The following is an 18,878-nucleotide window of genomic DNA, read 5'->3' as shown; positions in this document are numbered from 1 at the left end:
TAGAAAAGATCTAACTTTTTATCTCAACGAGGAAGAGTTCTCGAGTCATTTGTTAAAATTCTAAGCAAAATGTAAGGTTTGGTTGGACATGTGTTATTATGGCATTAAAACCAAGATCTCTGAAAAGGGATTCAAAGAATGAACCCAATTGGACATAGGTAAAGTTGTGTGCATTGGGATATGGGTGGACAGAAGTGGATCCCAGCCGTCCTCTCACACGTACCCACCGCGGTACACTTTCCACAGTTCATCCATATTTATTGTGTATTTTCGAGATTTTCTTGTTGTTATTTACCTAAATACTACATCAATTTACCTTAATGAAGCAGCCTAAGAACCATTTGTCTGTCATTTGTGAGCACATTTGCAGATTTTATAACACTAACTAAGTCATTAAATACAATATATTATTTAAAAAGTTGGAACCGTATAATCTCGTATTCGTATAATTATTGAGAAAGTTTCTATCGGACATCCGTCCGCAGCATTTGCATAATGAAATTTTGTGATGAAAATACATAGTACTAGTACTATTTTCAGTATAAAAGAAGAGCTCAAAATGTTTCGGGCGCCAAAAAAACATGCAAAATCATTCTGAAAAGGTCAGTCAGTGGTGCCCACAAGATTAGGTGGGGTAGAGTTTTAGAGATAGAAGGAGCGAGGGTGTAACGGAGTAGGGTACACAAACAACTACAAAATCAAGAAAATATAGTACTGGTATAAATAAGCAATACGAGTTCCAACAGGAGCAGGAGAAGAAAGATCTTCTGGAAGGAATTTTTGTATGAGTAAAAAACCTAAGAAAATAAAATATACAAGTATATATATACACAGCACTTATTACGTAATTCAAAACAATAAATCCTGTTTAAGAGCCGTGAAATTAGTGTTCTCTAAAACAAACCACCACATCACCCGCTCATCTTCTTCGCATGAAAATTTCAGACGTATAATCTTCGTCCTTTTCTTCTTATTCCTTCTATATTCTGATTCATACGTTGTAATAATCAAATTTTCCATCTTCTTCTTCTTGGTGGTTTTTTCACTATAAGAAGAAGAAGAAAGCTAGTCTTCTTTTACCTTAGGAAACGAAAGAGAAACAAATGGAGAGTGAGTTACCTTTGACGGATTTAGAGTCTCAGAATAAATCTGTGGCCGAAGATGAAGTTCAATCCATTTTCAAGAAAGCTAATCGTCAGGTCACATTGAAGGTATATTATTTTAGGTTTTTCTTTTTAATCAATTTTTCTTTCTTGCATTACCATAATTTTCTTGGTTTTGGAGTATAACAAAGGTGCTGGTGCATCTTCAAAAGAATCAAACTCATTGTTGAATTCTTTGGTTTTATGCATGTTTTTTTGTCTTTTTAATGGCACCAAACGAGAAGTAAACTGTTAGTTATCTGTAAATGGAAAAAATTAGTTTTAATTTCTTTTTCTGTTGATAAAGTAATGGTTTTATCTCTGGGTATTTGATGATGTAATTGCTGAATATAAGATTTTGTTTTTAATTTCATTAAGTTCTTAACTATTTTGTTATTTAGGCTTTTCCTTCTTTATGTTGTTGTTGTTCATTTTATATTGATTTTATGATTCAAGACCATATCAAGTTAAAACTCTAATTTTGATGTTAATGACGATCCTAATTTTTCTTAGTAGGGCTTTTGTTTTATACTGTGCATGCAAATTCATCATTGAAATGATTCTATAATAAGCAGTAATTTCTTATAAGTATGTGAAATACATTTTTCATTAGTTCTCCATAAATTCAATGGCGAAATATTGATGTAAATTTTCATTATAAAATTGCAGTTTGAAGATGTTGTTTACAAGATCAAGATACAAAAGAAAGGATTTTTTAATATCAAATCAGCAAAATCTACTGAAAGAATGATCTTGAAAGGTGTTGCAGGTACAGTGTACCCTGGTGAGATGTTAGCTATGTTGGGTCCATCAGGTAGCGGGAAAACGACACTCCTAACAGCATTAGGTGGAAGACTTGGTGGGAAGCTTAGCGGGAGCATAACCTATAATGGAAAACCCTTTTCTAATCCCATGAAACGAAATACGGGATTTGTGACCCAAGACGATGTTCTCTACCCACATCTTACTGTCACTGAGACCCTAGTCTTCACTGCTCTATTGAGATTACCCAATACCTTGACTAAAGAACAGAAGGTAATGCATGCTGAAGCAGTGATAACTCAGCTTGGTTTAACTAAGTGCAAGAATAACATTATAGGTGGGTCTTTACTCAGAGGTGTTTCAGGTGGAGAAAGGAAAAGGGTAAGTGTTGGGCAAGAGATGTTGATTAATCCAAGTCTATTGTTTCTCGACGAACCGACTTCTGGTCTTGACTCAACAACGGCGCAGAGGATCGTATCGACGCTGTGGGAACTAGCCAAAGGTGGGCGAACGATAGTTATGACAATACATCAACCATCAAGTCGTTTGTTTTATATGTTTCACAAGGTTCTTTTGTTATCCGACGGTAATCCTCTGTATTTTGGGAAGGGATCTGAAGTTATGGATTACTTTTCGAGTATTGGTTATGCTCCAATGGTTGCTATGAATCCTTCTGATTTTCTTTTGGATCTTGCTAACGGTATGTTTTTCTACTCAGTTCTGTTAAGTTTCCATGTTTCTGCAGTACTTATATCAACGGTAATCTGAATAGGTGTTTATAAGGATGAGGAAGGAGAAGACCAAGCGTCTATAAAGGAAAACCTGGTCACAGCATATAGGACTAGTCTTGCTGATAAATTGAAAGGGGAGGTTGAAGCAGAGATTCAGTTCCTCGATAGTAGTGGAGACGGCAAAGAATTTGGGAGGTGGAGTACAACTTGGATTCAGCAGTTTTCAGTGTTACTCAGGAGGGGGATCAAGGAACGGAAGCATGAAGCATTTTCTGCCTTAAAGATTGGCCAAGTCTTGGTTGTTGCTTTACTTGCTGGAGCCCTATGGTGGCAGTCTAGTATCGCCCACCTCCAAGATCAGGTATGCGTTTATATATATACTCTTCTTCCCCCAATTCGTATAAACTTGAGACTACTATTTTGGATATAGATTTGGTCATTAATTCTTCTTTCCAATTTTTATAGAACATTTGGTTCATTAATGATTGATACGAAGCCTAGAAAGTGTATATGTTGTAAAACGAAGGAAAAAGAGACAACAGGTCATTGTGAGGGAATCCCAAATTTTGATTCTCAAGTAGGAATTTCCTTATAGAATCGATTGAATATGTAATCCACATTGAAATTAGATATTGTTCTTTTAGAAAATGGATCTCGTGACGTCAACTCTGTTTGTGTACGTAGGTGGGTCTACTATTTTTCTACTCAGGATTTTGGGGTTTCTTCCCTCTCTTTCAAGCTATCTTCACCTTTCCCCAAGAGCGTATGATGCTAATGAAGGAACGGTCATCAGGAATGTACCGGCTTTCATCTTACTTCTTTTCGAGAATAGTCGGTGACCTTCCCATGGAACTTGTTCTACCCACAGTATTTGTAACCATAACCTACTGGATGGCAGGGCTAAAGCATACACCAATAAACTTCTTCCATACACTGTTTGTTCTTCTTTACAGTGTCTTGGTTTCCCAAGGCCTTGGTTTGGCTATAGGTGCACTTGTAATGGACCTAAAATCTGCAACAACACTTGGAGGAGTTCTTATGTTGACGTTTCTTCTAGCAGGTGGATATTATGTACAACATGTACCCAAGTTCATTGCTTGGATCAAGTATGTATCACTTAGCCATTACCAATTCAAGCTCTTGCTGGGGTCTCAATACGCAGAGAATGATATTTATCCGTGTGGACCGAATGTAAGTTGCAGAGTGGGTACCTTCCCAATGATTCAAATGGTTGGCCTTGACGGTCAATTGAGCTCTGTCATAGCAATGCTTGTCATGCTGGTACTTTATAGACTTATCGCATATCTGGCTCTGATGAGGGTTGGTGTGACAAAGTAAAAGACAACTTAGCTTTGTTTAAGCTCACGCACTTATTAGCTATCATCGCCTTGAGGATATATACGTATTACATAGTCCCCCTGATTAAATGACTATAGCTTAGCCTCGTGTTTTTGTTTATTTTTATAATCTACATTTGAAAGATGAAGAAATGGTAGTTTTAAATTTTGTATGTTTTAGTTTTCTGAATGAGATACTTATATGTATAGCAGTTCAAGCTAAAAGTTAGTAATGTATTTTTCTCAAATTCAACTGGTCTTAAATCTTAATTGGAAACTTTTCCTTGCAACTCTTGCGCAGAGAGGCTATAATTTGGGAGAGGAGAAGAGAGAGGCGGTAGGAAAAAATCCGAGAGTTGGGGAGGTTTATTCATCACCCACGGGCCTTGAAATTATACATACAACAATAAAATGCGTATCCTTCCTGATCCCTAGGCGGCAATTTAGCTGACCGAGAGGATCGTTTTTACGTTTGCAAAAAGACCAAACGTATTTTTACCCATTTTTTAGGCTCACTGGAGTTGAATATACATTCGATATTTGTTATTGAATTGGTGATGCGCGACACTTGTTTGTGTTAATTACGCAGTAAGTTGTTACTGTTATGGGATTATGGGAGTTGCATACAGAGTGGCAGTGTTGTAGATTCATTGACACTTTCACACCTTTGTCTTCCATATTTAGAAGCGGTTTAGAAATCTTGGATTACTTATACCAGTAGAGGTTATGCACCACGGATCCTGCAGATTTCCTTCTTCTTCCTTTTTTTTTGCCTCGTGGACGCCAGACGGTAACTATACATTTCACAAACAAATTAAAGTCGAACTTGTACCAGAAATGCAGCTTCTCTCGAACTGCAAAATAAATTTACTTCAGCTTAATTTTTTTTCCTGTTGGGTCTTTTTGCGAAAATAGGTGTCTATGCGCTCATTTGGATGCTTTTACTGCAGAACGAAGATCGGTCGACGATGAAAAATGGTCAGAAGGGTTACCAGTTCAGTCAATGGCCACAAGCTGGGACTAACAGCTTTTAGTGTTGCTCAGAAGGGATCCTAAAGAAAGGAAGCATGAATCCTCAACCTTAACCATTAGGGGCAGGTTGTTCTTGCATTTGTTGGAATCTAGTATCGCCTACTTACTAGCCACATTTATATTCCTTTTTCTAGTATCACTTCATGATTTCCCTTATTTTAAGCCAATATTAATTTGTTTGCATGCATTTCAAGGTGCAGAACTGGCTAGCTGCATATATCAGTGGGCGGGTCTCATTCCACCTCTCCTCATACGTGGGGCATTCTGTTGGTGATTTATTGCATCTCCATTCTTCAGTCAGCAACAAAATATGCAGTATCTTTACTACGGACATTCTCTCTAGCCAATGGGTATTACATCAAACATGCCTTGAATTCACATTACTGTTAATAAATTTTCTTAAGCTTATCATTTTTCCTAGTAACCCTTTCTGGTTCACAATGCTAGAGTGATATATGGAAGCCTAGATAACTTAAGTTGCTAGGTGACATGGGATTACAGGCTCATCGCTGTTGTTGCCCAAACGAGAGTCAAAGTGAGTCGTATAAATCTCAGTGTTTGTGTCCTTAAGTTTTCCATGTTTGGGTAAATATAGTTTTCGTGTGGTTGGAGTGGGTTGTATTACTCTGCACCTTGATAAATGTCAAGTCACTTTTCCATAGCCATCCATAAGTTTGCAGGTCTTTGCCCTTTATCATGATTTTTGATTATCAGGAAACTAGGGATATAAATTATAATAGGATTTGCTGATTTTAGAGTAATAGAGAAACACCTCTTTCTGCTTATCCTTCAAGAACTGATATAGTCTGTACAAAGGAAATAGTAGGTGTAGACTGTAGAACAACTGAGCTGCATGAATAAAGATAAAAAATCTTTGACCATTGTAACTGGAAAGAGGAAAAATTCTGGCATCGTCATTAAGATCATGGATTTATATAGTTAATGCCATGAGCACAGTTATAAAAAATATAAAATCGTCCCATAAAACGAAAGATTCTCGGTTTCATTTTCTCATCTCCAAAGGTTGAATGTACATTAAATGCGTGTCATCCACTGCTCGTTAACAAACAATTATATTTCAAAATATTTTCATGTTTATTATTTTTAGCAAGTAGATTAAAGACTATAGATAGACTTATTATAGCAGTGACAAATCATTTCTTCTTCTTCTTCTATTTCTTCTTTTGGTGTGTGTTAGAATATCGGGCATACAAAAAATGGAGATAAAACAGTTGAAGGATCAAACAGAGTTTGATGAGCAAGAAGTAACGTCCTTTGACAAGAAACGAAATTTTCCTGTTACATTGAAGGTATTTACTATGAGTATTTGTTTTTTTTCTTTCTTAAAATGTACAACGAATTTTACAATTTAGTTAGTTGAAATCAATTTTATGTGAATGATAAAGTAGTTTTTACTACCCATATACACAGTTTGACAACGTTGTGTACAAGATTAAAACCAAGAACCAAGGATTCTGCAATCGCACATGGATAAACAAATCGAAACTTGAAGAGAAAATTATATTGAAGGGAGTGACAGGTGAAGTAGCACCAGGGGAGATGCTAGCAATGTTAGGCCCCTCTGGTAGTGGCAAAACAACCCTTCTAAATGCTTTGGGACGCCGACTTGGTGGAGACCTAAGCGGAAGCATCACATATAATGGGAAGCCTTTCTCCAATGCTATGAACCGGAGAACCGGTTTCGTTACTCAAGATGATAAATTCCATCCGCACCTTACAGTGACCGAAACACTCATATTTACTGCTCTTTTGCGATTGCCACAATCTTTCACTCTAGAAGAGAAGATTAGGCAGGCCAAGGAAGTGATATTTCAACTTGGATTAACCAAGTGTAAGAACAACATCATGGGTGGAGCATTTGTTAGAGGTGTTTCAGGTGGAGAAGGAAGAGGGTTAGTATAGGACAAGAAATGCTGATCAACCCGAGCCTATTGTTTCTCGATGAACCCACTTCTGGTCTTGATTCGAGGTCCGCTCAGCAAGTCGTTTCTATTTTGTTGGAGCTAGCGAGGGGAGGAAGAACTGTTTTGATGTCGATTCACCAACCTTCTATGAATATATTTTACATGTTTCATAAGATTTTACTGTTATCAGATGGTAATCCGATATACTTCGGGAAGACAGAAAAGTCCATGGAGTATTTTTCCAACATTGGCTACTCCATATCTAATGCTAATACTAATCCGGCAGACTTCCTTTTGGATCTTGCTGAAGGTAAGCACTTGAGAACTTAATTGGAAAACATTTAATTCATTGGTCTATTCTGTTAGTTCAGTGAGAAGTAAACTGTCTACATAAAATGCTCAGGTGTTTGTCTAGGTGGTTCGGACAGTGAAAAAGGGATAATGGAGATTAAGCAAGAACTTGTCTCTGCTTATAAGACCAATCTGTTGGACAGAATAAAAGAAGAATTTCTGGAAACGGGGAACCTTCAATTAACTCAATTTGAAGAACAAGTGAATGAAAAACAGTTCGGTCAATGGAACACATCTTGGATACAAGAGTTTTTGGTACTGCTCAAAAGAGATCTCAAAGAAAGGAAGCATGAATCTTTTTCCAGCCTAAATGTCGGTCAGATATTGGTTTTTTCATGTATATGTGGACTGCTCTGGTGGCAATCAAGTTCTACCCATTTACAAGATCAGGTATGCATAAACCTTCATCAGTAACATTCTAAAGATCTCTTCTTTCTTTTCTTGTGCATGTGTCCAAGCCTGCTCCGCCTTAACCCATATTTTTTCTCTTTTTGTTGTTTGGCTATTGCAGATGGGGTTCTTATTCTTTTATTCATTGTTCTGGAGTGTTCGACCATTTTACAACTCAATGCCTACTTTCCCTGAAGAGAGAATGATGCTTACTAAGGAGCGCTCATCAAGCATGTATAGACTTTCTTCCTACTTCATTGCAAAAACAGTTGCTGACCTTCCAATGGAACTTGTTCTTCCCACAGTTTTTGTCATAATAACGTACTGGATGGGAGGGTTAAAACCAACAGCGGAGCATTTCTTCAAGACATTGTTTGTTATTCTGTATAGCGCACTGGTTTCTCAAGGCGTTGGGCTAGCACTCGGTGCTGTTGTCATGAATATCAGGGCTGCTTTAAAATTTGGTTCAGTCATAGTTGAGACATTCTTTTTAGCCAGTGGGTTTTACGTGCAAAATGTCCCAAAATTCATATCATGGTGTAAGTACATTTCTCCTACTTATTTCACTTACAAGCTCTTATTAGCTTCCCAGTACAAGGCTGACGATCTGTATCAGTGCGGCCCAAATAATGTGACATGTAAAATTGGGAGTTACCCTGCTATAGAGAAGATTGGACTTGGGAATGATGCTATATCTATTATTGCGCTTACTGTAATGCTTGTAGGTTACAGAGTCATTGCTTATCTTGCCCTAATGAGAATTGGAGTAGCCCGTTAAAAGATCCTTTTACAAGTTTTTTTGTTTTTATTTTTATTAGATATTAGGATGTGACCCGTGCCGTAACGGCACGGGCTTTGATATGTTCCTGCTAGCGCTGAATAATAGCTTCTTGATGTATCTGGCTCTTATTCTATTAGTGTATAATTTTGTTTTTTGATACATGGGTCCCACTTATCTTAGTTGTAACAAACTTAGTATGACCTTGATAAGGCGGGTTATACAATTGGGTGTTGTGGAAATGGTCCCGTGAGTTAATTTTCATCGTCAATTGTAAACAGTTTTAAGGTGGTATATAAATGATTTTTATGGGTTTTTTAATCACGAAGAGAAATTAATGTTAAAAGAACCTTCCATGAGTTAAAAGATATGATCATAAGCAGTCAAAGTATCGCTTGATGTTAGAAATCATTCAACTTTGATTCATTGCAATGGGAGAATCATAGGACAAGTTGTGATGTTGGTTGTATACATGCCCCCGTGTTTTCCTCTGATTAAAAAAACCCAAGAACAGACAGGCCCAGTATGAATAAAGTCTTAACCGAAACAACACATCCTATATCACATATAATCAATTGAGTCTGTTGTTTGATGTACAGTGTACACTAAATATCTTCTGGTATTATGTTTTGCTAGTCTTTGTTGAGTTTTCTTTTCTCCCGTTTACAGTTTCAAAATCGGCAATGCTATTCAACTCCCTATTATCCACCTCCCTACAATCTAAACCCCATATTAAGGGAATGGTGAACCCCACCTGTACCTGAATGCGGATCTCGATAGAGATGTAGGGCTTAGATTAGAGGGAGGTGAATAGGGAGGTGAATAGCATTTCCGTTTCAAAATATAAAAAACCAATAATGCGTGGAATTTTAGGAGACCATTCCACTCCAATCCAAAGTTGTAAAATCTAAAATGCACAGGAATTTTCATTATAACAAATCTGGTGAAGTACAGTTAACAATCCTTTACGGAATCATTCTCACACCGTTCAAGCAGTTGTGTGGTGTCGATGTGGGCGTCCACATCATAATACATAATATATAGTAAAAATTGTACCCTTAAGGTTAATTTCAAAGAAAGAAATGGCAGTAACCTGCGGTTTTTGAACAGTTTTAAAATTTCTATATCGCGCAATGAGATACAAAAAACATGATTAATTTGTTTTTCTAAAAAACATGCTTGAGTTTTGCAGTAACCGGGATGAATAATTTTGGCTTTTAGTGAATCATAGGACTAAGAAAGTGTACTGCCAACATCTGTTTATTGCCAAATAGAGGCCAAAAAAGTGTTATTTCTACCAAATCTCTGTAGTATGGGATAAAAAGAAACAACTCGCGAACTAATCAATGAACTCCACCTTCAAGGGGATGAAGCTTTTTAATAAGACCAAAGATTAAGTCTGCAACAACCAATAACAGAAAATAGAAAATCAAGTATATGCAACGACGAAAAACATAAACACGGAGTTTCCCTACACTACCAAAACACTAATATAGCTGATAAAATTGGTTTGCCTCATTGGTTGTATTAAAACATAAGGCCATAGACCTTCGTTTTTAACGTCACCAGGATATCTCTAAAGTGATATTTTGGTAGTTCATGTGAACTGGTTGACCCATGAAACAGTGTAATAGATCATAAGTGGTCCAATTTATATAGGAAAAAACAAAAATAAAATGACAACTTACTAATGGAAGGACTAAAAATTGCTCAGACAAAACCAATCTGAAGGTATCTGATTAAGTCCTCCAGATAATCGGCCATGTTTACAGGTCTCAAATCTTTACCTTCAAAAAAATTCATTATAAAACCGAAACTATAAATAAACAATGTAAGAAAATTAGAACACTTCCTACAAATAAATTGGAGGTAACACCAATTATTGAACAATCATAAATGGTAATTAGAAGAGGGTTAATTATATACCAATCATGATCTATTTTAAGCAAATACCAAATACTCGAGTGTGCTTTGAGAGCCACCGAAAGATTGATTGTATTCCATTCGATGACTTTGCATTAAAACCATCACCGAATCATCAACATCATACGATACATTTTATATAAATAATATAATAAATCCTTCATATTTGCTTGTAGACTTTGTCTCAGAACTTTTTATAATTGATTATCAACCATCCTATTTGAAAATAAATTATGTGTTCCAAATTATATAACACGGATCTTTAGAATCAATTAAATAAGCACATTTGAACTTAGACGCTACCAGTCAAAAAATATCCTTGCATCATGAAACAAATTAAACTAAATGTGAAAATACTGAACGCAAGTTCAATTCGTCACCAACATGTAAACTCTATAAATTTCCAAGCCAGCTAAGAGAAACTGGACATGCCACACATTTATATTCTCGACTGCTTTTTATCTGTTACCTCCAACTACTGAAAGTGCTTCATACCCCCTACAAAGAAGGAAAATAAACATTTTTTTTAAGAAAAAGAATTTAAATAATTAATGTGCCTTCGTTTGTTTGTTTATCTTTCCCTTACTGCCTTCGTTTTCTCTTTTGGTTTTTCATCCAGTTTGGCTTTGTCCAAGCTTTCTTCTTGTTTTGTTTTTTGCTTTGGTGGTTGGTTGGGTTGCCTCTTTGGCTTTCCCACATGTTCTAATAAATCTTTCTTTATGGCGTTAAAGAAAGAGAAAAAGATAGATTATCGAACGACAAAAGAAGTATATACAGGTCACAACTGACAAAAACATTTTTTTTTCCGAAAGATTATTTCCATTGTAACGCTGAGAGACAGCACGTTCAATCTCATCAAATACACATCAAGCACACACCAACATGGACTAACATTTGATGAGGAAGATATAGCAAATCCTAGATCCTTTTAATTAAACACATGATCAGTAAAGCATCATATTCCAAATCTGACTCGAAGGTATTTACAGTTCACAATTTTTATAAACTAACAGACTAATTTGAAATGATAAACATAAACAACGATTGATAGATAAACTTACATGTTGTAATGAGATCAAAATTTAATGCATAATTCTTGTAACCTAATTTTTTTTAAACAGAGATTATTAAAATCGAAATTGTATGAATAACCAAAGAAAAATCAAAGAAATTCAATTCACAATAAAACAATTCAATAATCAAATTAAAACTAAGCCCTAAATTATTATCCTCTGGCATGATCGATGGAGGCAATACCTGATCACAATACTTTTTTTTTGTATGGATGAGAAACAGATTCGATAAAAAAAAGAGGAGTACTCAACAACGCTAATGAGTGAGAAATAAAAACCCCGGTAAACAGATCGTGTAAGGTTTTTCCTTCATACATTTATACGTGTAAGTGTCATCATTAGGAAAAATAGAAACGACTTTGGCCTTCAATGAGAATTAACTCCACAAAATAAATGAGAGATTTGGGTGAATAAGTGCAAGAACGGACTTGAAGGGAGGTGATTGAATACTCTTATCTGTAAATCACCGTCCAAGTATGGTCAGATTGAATCAGGACCATCCTTTATATGTCCAAATTGTAGATATTATTGGATCGATCACAACCGTCTTTTATGTATCTAAACTATGGATAACCGTCGATATGTTAAAACACCATTGTCCCTTATAATATATATGCTTTTGGTTTTTCTTCTTAGATCCTTTTACAAGTTATTCTCAAGCTTCAAACATGCTTTAAGAGTTGAATCGAACTTGAGAAGAGTATGACTTACTATCGGTGTACCCAGTTGTTGCATACATCACTCTGAACTTTCCTGAAATTCATTGACAACATTAAAGCATTTTTATTTGTTTGCATCGTTTGAGTTTTGATTTGTATTGTTGTTGGTTGTGAACATTGAACCACTATACAAGCAGAAGCAAAAATTAATGGTAATGCAAAGAGGGTGTAGGTTGTATTCTTCTTCTTTTTTTCCTTTAATTTCTTTTATTATTTATTTATGTTTCTATATCGAACTAACCAATTCATTTATACCAAAATATTGAATATATGATGGCTTTCAAGAGCAAAAACTGTTGGAAAAGTTAGGTTGACTAAGAGGATGAAACACTAAAACTAAAAAGATGTTGTACTATTCTAAAAGATAAATGTCGTTGTACTTACGACTTCAGGGCCTTTTGATTCGTTTAGACAATATTTCGACCCTCCTAATCAAATTGCGATTACAAACGGATATATGAAATATTGTTGTTAGATACAGTTAAGCCCTATAACAACGTCATTGTATTCAAGGTTTATACCCCTTGATCCAACCAAGAATAATAAGGTATTGAGGCTTAGAAGAGAGAAGACTTTTTCTTAACGTACTTCATTTATGGATGAAAATCAATCACGTCTACTTATAGTGGACTCATACATATCGGAGGTGGCTCTTTATTTCCGATGGACATCCATAGCGTCCAATGAGAAGAGCTGTGTCTTATGTGAAAAATCGCATTCATTGGAGATGCCTCTTCATCTCCAATACACATCCATCATATCTATTCGACACGAGATGTTCTCTTCGTCGTAATGGCAAACCAAAAATCGAAAAACGTTTTATTTTCTATGTTATTGAAAATATCCAACAAGTACATCAAATAACAAGAAACTCAAAAACCAATTACAAAGAAAGATACACTAAGCAAATAAATTGAGAAAAGAAAGATAGAAATACCGCGAAAATTTTGCCAAATAATTCTTTGGAAGGTAGAGAGAAGGAATAGTACTAAGGTTTAAACCTAACCATTTTGGATATTATTGAGTTGTTTTCTGGTAGCTCGTGTGAAATAAGAATAATTTTTCCAATTACATATCATCTTGCATAGAGTAATAAAGAGAAATCCTTGTCGATCTCCGCGGTACTTGAATTCAAACAAGCGAACCACAAACTAAAGTTAACATAGAAAGAATACCCTAAATAAGAAAGGCTCGAATTCCACCCAAAAAAATAATAGAGAATCGCTAAAAGTAAAAATTAAACCTAATTAAGAACAAAAACACACCGAAAAATCAAAATAAATAACAACTTAAATCTAAAGAAAACAACTACAATCACTAAACTTAACTAAAATTTAAAAAAAAAACTAGAAGTTCTTGCTTAGATCTAATTCAAAAAAAAAAAAAAAAGGTTTTTTTCTTTCTTTATGAAGGAGATCGGAAGGAAAAAATATTTCTTAAAAGTATCAAAATATAATCGAAATAATATGGTCAACCTCTTGTACAAAGTAAAACTCTAATTGTAAGAGCATAGTGTAACTAAGGTGTACAAATATCTTCCTCATAAAAAATTTATGTTATTATGTTTATTTTAGCAGTTAATGAGTCTGTTGGAAGTCTACTAATGTTTGTTAGTGTCGTTATCGCTTGCGCAGCTTGTAATTGTTAGAGCATTGCTCGGTCGAACTCACAAATATTTCTATCTCAAGCTTGTTGTCAAATTTAGTTTCTTTTTTTTTTTTTGATAGAAAGAAAAATTTATTAATTGTGGTGAAAGTTTTGGTCTATCGCAAGTAGACCACAAATACAAGGTTCAAAACCATCATATAATTCAACATGTGAACCTGTTTCTCTAGATGATATATCTATAGCATCTGCTACTTGATTATCATCACGACTTATAAAACCAAAATTACAAGAGAAAAAACTTGTAGCTAAGTGTTTAATATCTTATATTATATTCTTATTCTCCCACTGAATGAGAACAGAAACCCCGTTAATGGATTGAATATCTAACTTTGCGTCTGCTTCAACATGGATTCTTGAGAGTTTCATTCTTTTTGCCCAAGACAAAGCCTCTTGTAATGCCATGCATTCTCCATTCTATGTGCTCAATTCTCCATTTCCATAGATGCATTTAATTCCAAGGCATGTACCTGTGTAATCACGTAGAACAATACCAGCACCATATTGATTAGTATCAGTATTAAAACTGGCATCAATGTTAAGTTTAAAAACACCCTCTAACGGAGGTACCCATATTTATATTGTACTGTTAGCATAATGTTCAGAACTATCATTATCATGCAAATAAGATGCAAGGTGGTAATGTATTTTATGCACAGATGTATGAGGATTAAGAGAAACTCCATGAAACACCACGTCACACCTATCCTTCCATCAAATCTAAGATCTTATCATGAGAGAATATAACCATTTCATATCTTTCATAGCTTCAGGCACAAAAACCAACTAATGACCCAATCAGTAACAGAGTTGCAGTTATTCTTGACTGCATCTATATTAATATTGATTCCCCTCCAAACTTCTCTGGCATGTCCGCAATCAAACATGATGTGTTCTATTGTCTCCTCATTGCATCCATATATATCACACTGAGTGTCTTCACTGTATATGTATAAATCCTTTTACTTTTGATAGAATTAACTGGAATTTTATAAAGCCCTTCAATGTTGGGCAACTTTACAACTCCACAAAGCTTCCCAGATTCTAGAGTTGACTGCAATCCCATTTACCTGAACTTCCCTGTCATTGTAAGTTAATATCTTGTAAGTACTCTTGACAGAGAACTTACCATCCTTTGCATGCATCCATACCATTGCATCTTCCTTACTATTATCTATGAATAATTCCTGAATTTTTCTAGAAGTGTCTCGTTAAAAAACCTATTTAGAAGATCTACATTCCACTGATTAGTGCATGAGAGAAACAGTTCTGCCACATCCTGATAAAACCTGTGAAGTTCATTAATGGGTAAAGATGGATGATTTAAATTTTTAAACGTGGTATCCATCTATCTTTCCATATCTTGGTCTTCCTTCCATTATTTATCTCCATGAAATAATTTTGCTGCACAATTTGAAGACTTTTACATATGCCATTCCAAGTGTATGAGCAGTTCTTAGCAGAAATGTGTTGATGAAGTATGTCACCATTTTTTGAAGTATTTACTTCCTAAAACTTGAGTCATGAGATTACTTGACTCATTGCATATTCTCCATGATAGTTTAGTTAATAAATCCAGATTTAGTTTTTCAAGATCCCTGAAAGATAAATCTCCCAATTCCTTTGGTGTGCATACATTCTGCCAAGTAATTGGATTGTGCCGTCTGCTACCATTGTAACCTTAGAAAAACTTCCTCTCTATAGTGGTAAGTTGTTGAGTTAGATCATGTGGTATCTTAAAAGTGCCCATTTGATAGATAGGGACAAAGTTGAGCACATGTTTGATCATTGTACCTCTACCTTCTTGAGAAAGAGAATTAGAAATCCATGCTGAAAACCTTCTCTCAAAATTCTCTTTTTTAGACTTGAAGGCTTCTTGCTTTGAATGACCAATGATGAGTGGAGAACCAAGATATCTCTCTTTTGTATTCATGGCTTTTACACCCAGGATATTTCTAAGGCATTATGCAACTTCAGGCTTAATCTTCTTGCTAAAATGAACTGCAGATTTTTCAATATTAATAACCTGGCCAGACTGAGAGCTAAAATCATGAGTAGTTCCAATAAATTGTTAATATAGTCTAGATTTGCTTGAGTAAAGATCAAGCAATCATCTACAAAAATCAAATAATTAATGGTTGGGGATAAAGCATCCACTTTAATACCTTTAACTATGTTATTTTGTTGAGCATTAGAAAGTTGTCTTGAGAGAAACTCCATAGCTAGAATGAAAAGATAAGGTGATAGTGGATCACCTTGTCTGATGCCCCTAGTTGGTGAGAATTCTTCACAAGGTGAACCATTTAACATGACTGCCAAAGAAGTAGTGTTGATGCATTGATATATCAAGTCACAGAAATCCTTGCAAAATCCAAAATAATCAAGAACTTTAATTAAGAAAGACCACTCTAGTCTGTCAAAAGCTTTTGACATATCAATCTTGAGCGTTAGCCAACCAGTTTCTCCTCTCTTCTTCTTCATAGAATGGATAATCTCCTGAGCAATAACAGTGTTATAACTAACGAGTCTCCCTGATACATACGTAGCCTGAAAATGAGATACAATTAGTTAAGTCTGAGATTAGGATAGAAGATGTAGTTGAGAAACGGACATCACGGCAATCATCATTGCGTTCTATCGTTTGAAGGCGAAGATCAACCGAAGATTTTGGAGAACTTCTTCAACAAAAGGTAAGTGAAGACTGAACCAACTATATCTCAAGTTATAATCATCTTTCTATCTATGAAACGATGTCACATAACTAATTAGACTATTGCAAGCATATCAAGAATCTCAAGTCAAGTTTATCTTGGTAATTAGTTCTCGAAATATGACTAAGCTTAATGAAAATTTGTTCATACTTTATGAATTTCGGTTAAGACCAATTTATTGTTCGTAATCTAAATCGTGATTCAAGATTATCATTCGAAAATAGCCTGGAACAGTGATTTGTGTCATTGATGTTATTTGGGAATGTTTCGAACTGATTTACAGAGAAATATAGAACTACTGTAAATTCGGATATAAGACAGTATACATATCAGTCTTACAAACTGGGAAAACTGTTAAGGTATGAAGCCGCAATACATGTACTTAGTACACGTATCAGAGTAGCTATATGTCGACAACAAATTTTTGGTACGCGTATCAGTACGCACACCTTAAAAAGTATGTGAACTCGTAAACGCGGATAAGTACGTACACACACCCGTATACATACTACAAAACAACTGTTGGTCCCGGAACCGGTTTGGTATCCATAACGGTACGCATACCATAAAAGTTATGTGGACTCCAGAACTAAAGATAACATTTTACTGCCAATTCTCTGCATTACCTCAAAAGGACCAAAAATACTTGGAGTAGAGCTTGAAATTCTTCCTAATAGCTATTGATGTTTGCCTGTAAGGATGCAGTTTGAGGAAAACCAAGTCTCGTACCTGAAGTTCTCTCTGAGTTCATTTTATGTCTGCAAATACATTCATTCTAGCTTGAGATTTTGTAATTCCTCCTTCAATAGCTGCAGCATGAGGTTCCTCTCTTGTAAGTAAGTCTCAACTGAAGCAACAGAAGTTGTGGAAGCAACAGGAAAAATGATACGAGGTGGTTGATATCCATATAATGTTTGGAAGGAAGACATTTTTAAGCTGATGTGAGAGTTTGTGCTGAACCACCACTCTGCTAGAGCCATCCAGTTAGCCCACTTCTTGAATTAGATATATTCATGCACCTAAGGTACTGCTCAACACAAGCATTTGTTCTCTCGGTTTGACCATCTGTGTGTGGATGGTATACAGTACTCAGCTTGAGAGTGGTACCTAAAGACTTGAATAGAGATTTCCAAAACTGACTCACAAATATTTTATCTCTATCACTGACAATGGAGCTTGAGAGTCCATGTAACTTGAATATGTGATTGAGAAATTCCTTTGCCACTGTAACAGCTGTGAGAGGATGACTTAAAATGGAGGAAGTAGCTGTATTTAGTAAGCATGTCAAAGGTTTAAGATCACTGGAAGCTTGATGCACTACTGGATTCCAATGGAAAGCATATTTTTTGAGCATTTCTGTCAAAGGTTTAGAAAAAATGCCATGACCTCTGATGAATCTTTTATTATACCCTGTTAAGCCCAAAAAACCTCTTAATTGCTTTAATGTTGTAGGTTGAGGCCAAGTTTGCATTGCAGCAATCTTGTTAGGGTCTGCAACCACTCCATCAGCAGTAATTAAGTGTCCCGAATAATCTAGTTGAGGCTGAGCAAAAGCACACTTGAGAATTTTAGCATACAAGAAGTGTTGTCTCAAGATTGAAACAAGCTGCTACAAGGGAGTAATATGTTCCTCCAAAGTTGCGTTGTATACTAGAATGACATCAAAAAATACAAGTACGAATTTCCTCAGAAATGGCTTGAATATCTCATTCATAAGAGCCTGGAAAGTGGCAGGTGCATTTGTAAGATCAAATGGCATCACCCTAAACCCATAATGACCATGATGGGTTCTCAAATCAGAGGAAAACTGGTAGCCATGCATTTCCCACTGTATATTCCGACACATGCCTTCACTAACAGCGCTATCACCATTTGCTACCATTACCACCATGTGTCCCGTAGCAAAGGCATAAATGCCTAGTTTATTAGTAAAGTTGGCATATATGAAACTGTGTGTACTACCAGTGTCAACTAAAATAATTATACGATGTTTATTCAGATGACCAGAGATACTAATAGTATCATGAACACCATGTCTTGTCAAAGCATGTAAGGAAATTTCAATAGTAGGAGATGTAATATTGACCTCTTCGGTGGATAAGTTTCCTTGCTCTTACATTTCATCATCAGTAATCAACATGAACAGTTGTTGAATCTTACACTTGTGACCTTGTCTGTAAAATTCATCGCAATTATAACATAGTCCCTTGGCTTTTCTCACCTGCATTTATGCATGAGTAAGTCTTTTAATAGGTAGTAATGAATTTTCAGGTGAAGTTTTAGTTGGTGCCGTGGGGTGGGTCACAATGGGGTTTGATGAGGACATATTGGTTTTATTA

General features: G+C 35.5%; 1 protein-coding gene and 1 pseudogene across 1 annotated transcript; both read left to right on the top strand.

Annotated features, from left to right (window-relative positions):
- The first annotated feature begins 862 nt into the window (after positions 1-862).
- Positions 863-4,225, top strand: LOC113287650 (ABC transporter G family member 9-like). Its single transcript, XM_026536455.1, has 4 exons — positions 863-1,211; positions 1,812-2,604; positions 2,677-2,996; positions 3,320-4,225. Exons 1-4 carry the CDS (start codon positions 1,104-1,106, stop codon positions 3,971-3,973), a joined length of 1,875 nt encoding a protein of 624 aa, XP_026392240.1. The 5' UTR covers positions 863-1,103; the 3' UTR covers positions 3,974-4,225.
- Positions 4,226-4,361: 136 nt separating this feature from the next.
- Positions 4,362-8,448, top strand: LOC113290827 (annotated as a pseudogene).
- Positions 8,449-18,878: the final 10,430 nt, after the last annotated feature.

Source organism: Papaver somniferum, chromosome 6 (assembly GCF_003573695.1).
Source record: "Papaver somniferum cultivar HN1 chromosome 6, ASM357369v1, whole genome shotgun sequence".
Taxonomy (NCBI): domain Eukaryota; kingdom Viridiplantae; phylum Streptophyta; class Magnoliopsida; order Ranunculales; family Papaveraceae; genus Papaver; species Papaver somniferum.
The sequence above is the reverse complement of the archived record's forward strand: the minus strand, read 5'-3'. Positions and strand labels throughout refer to the sequence as shown.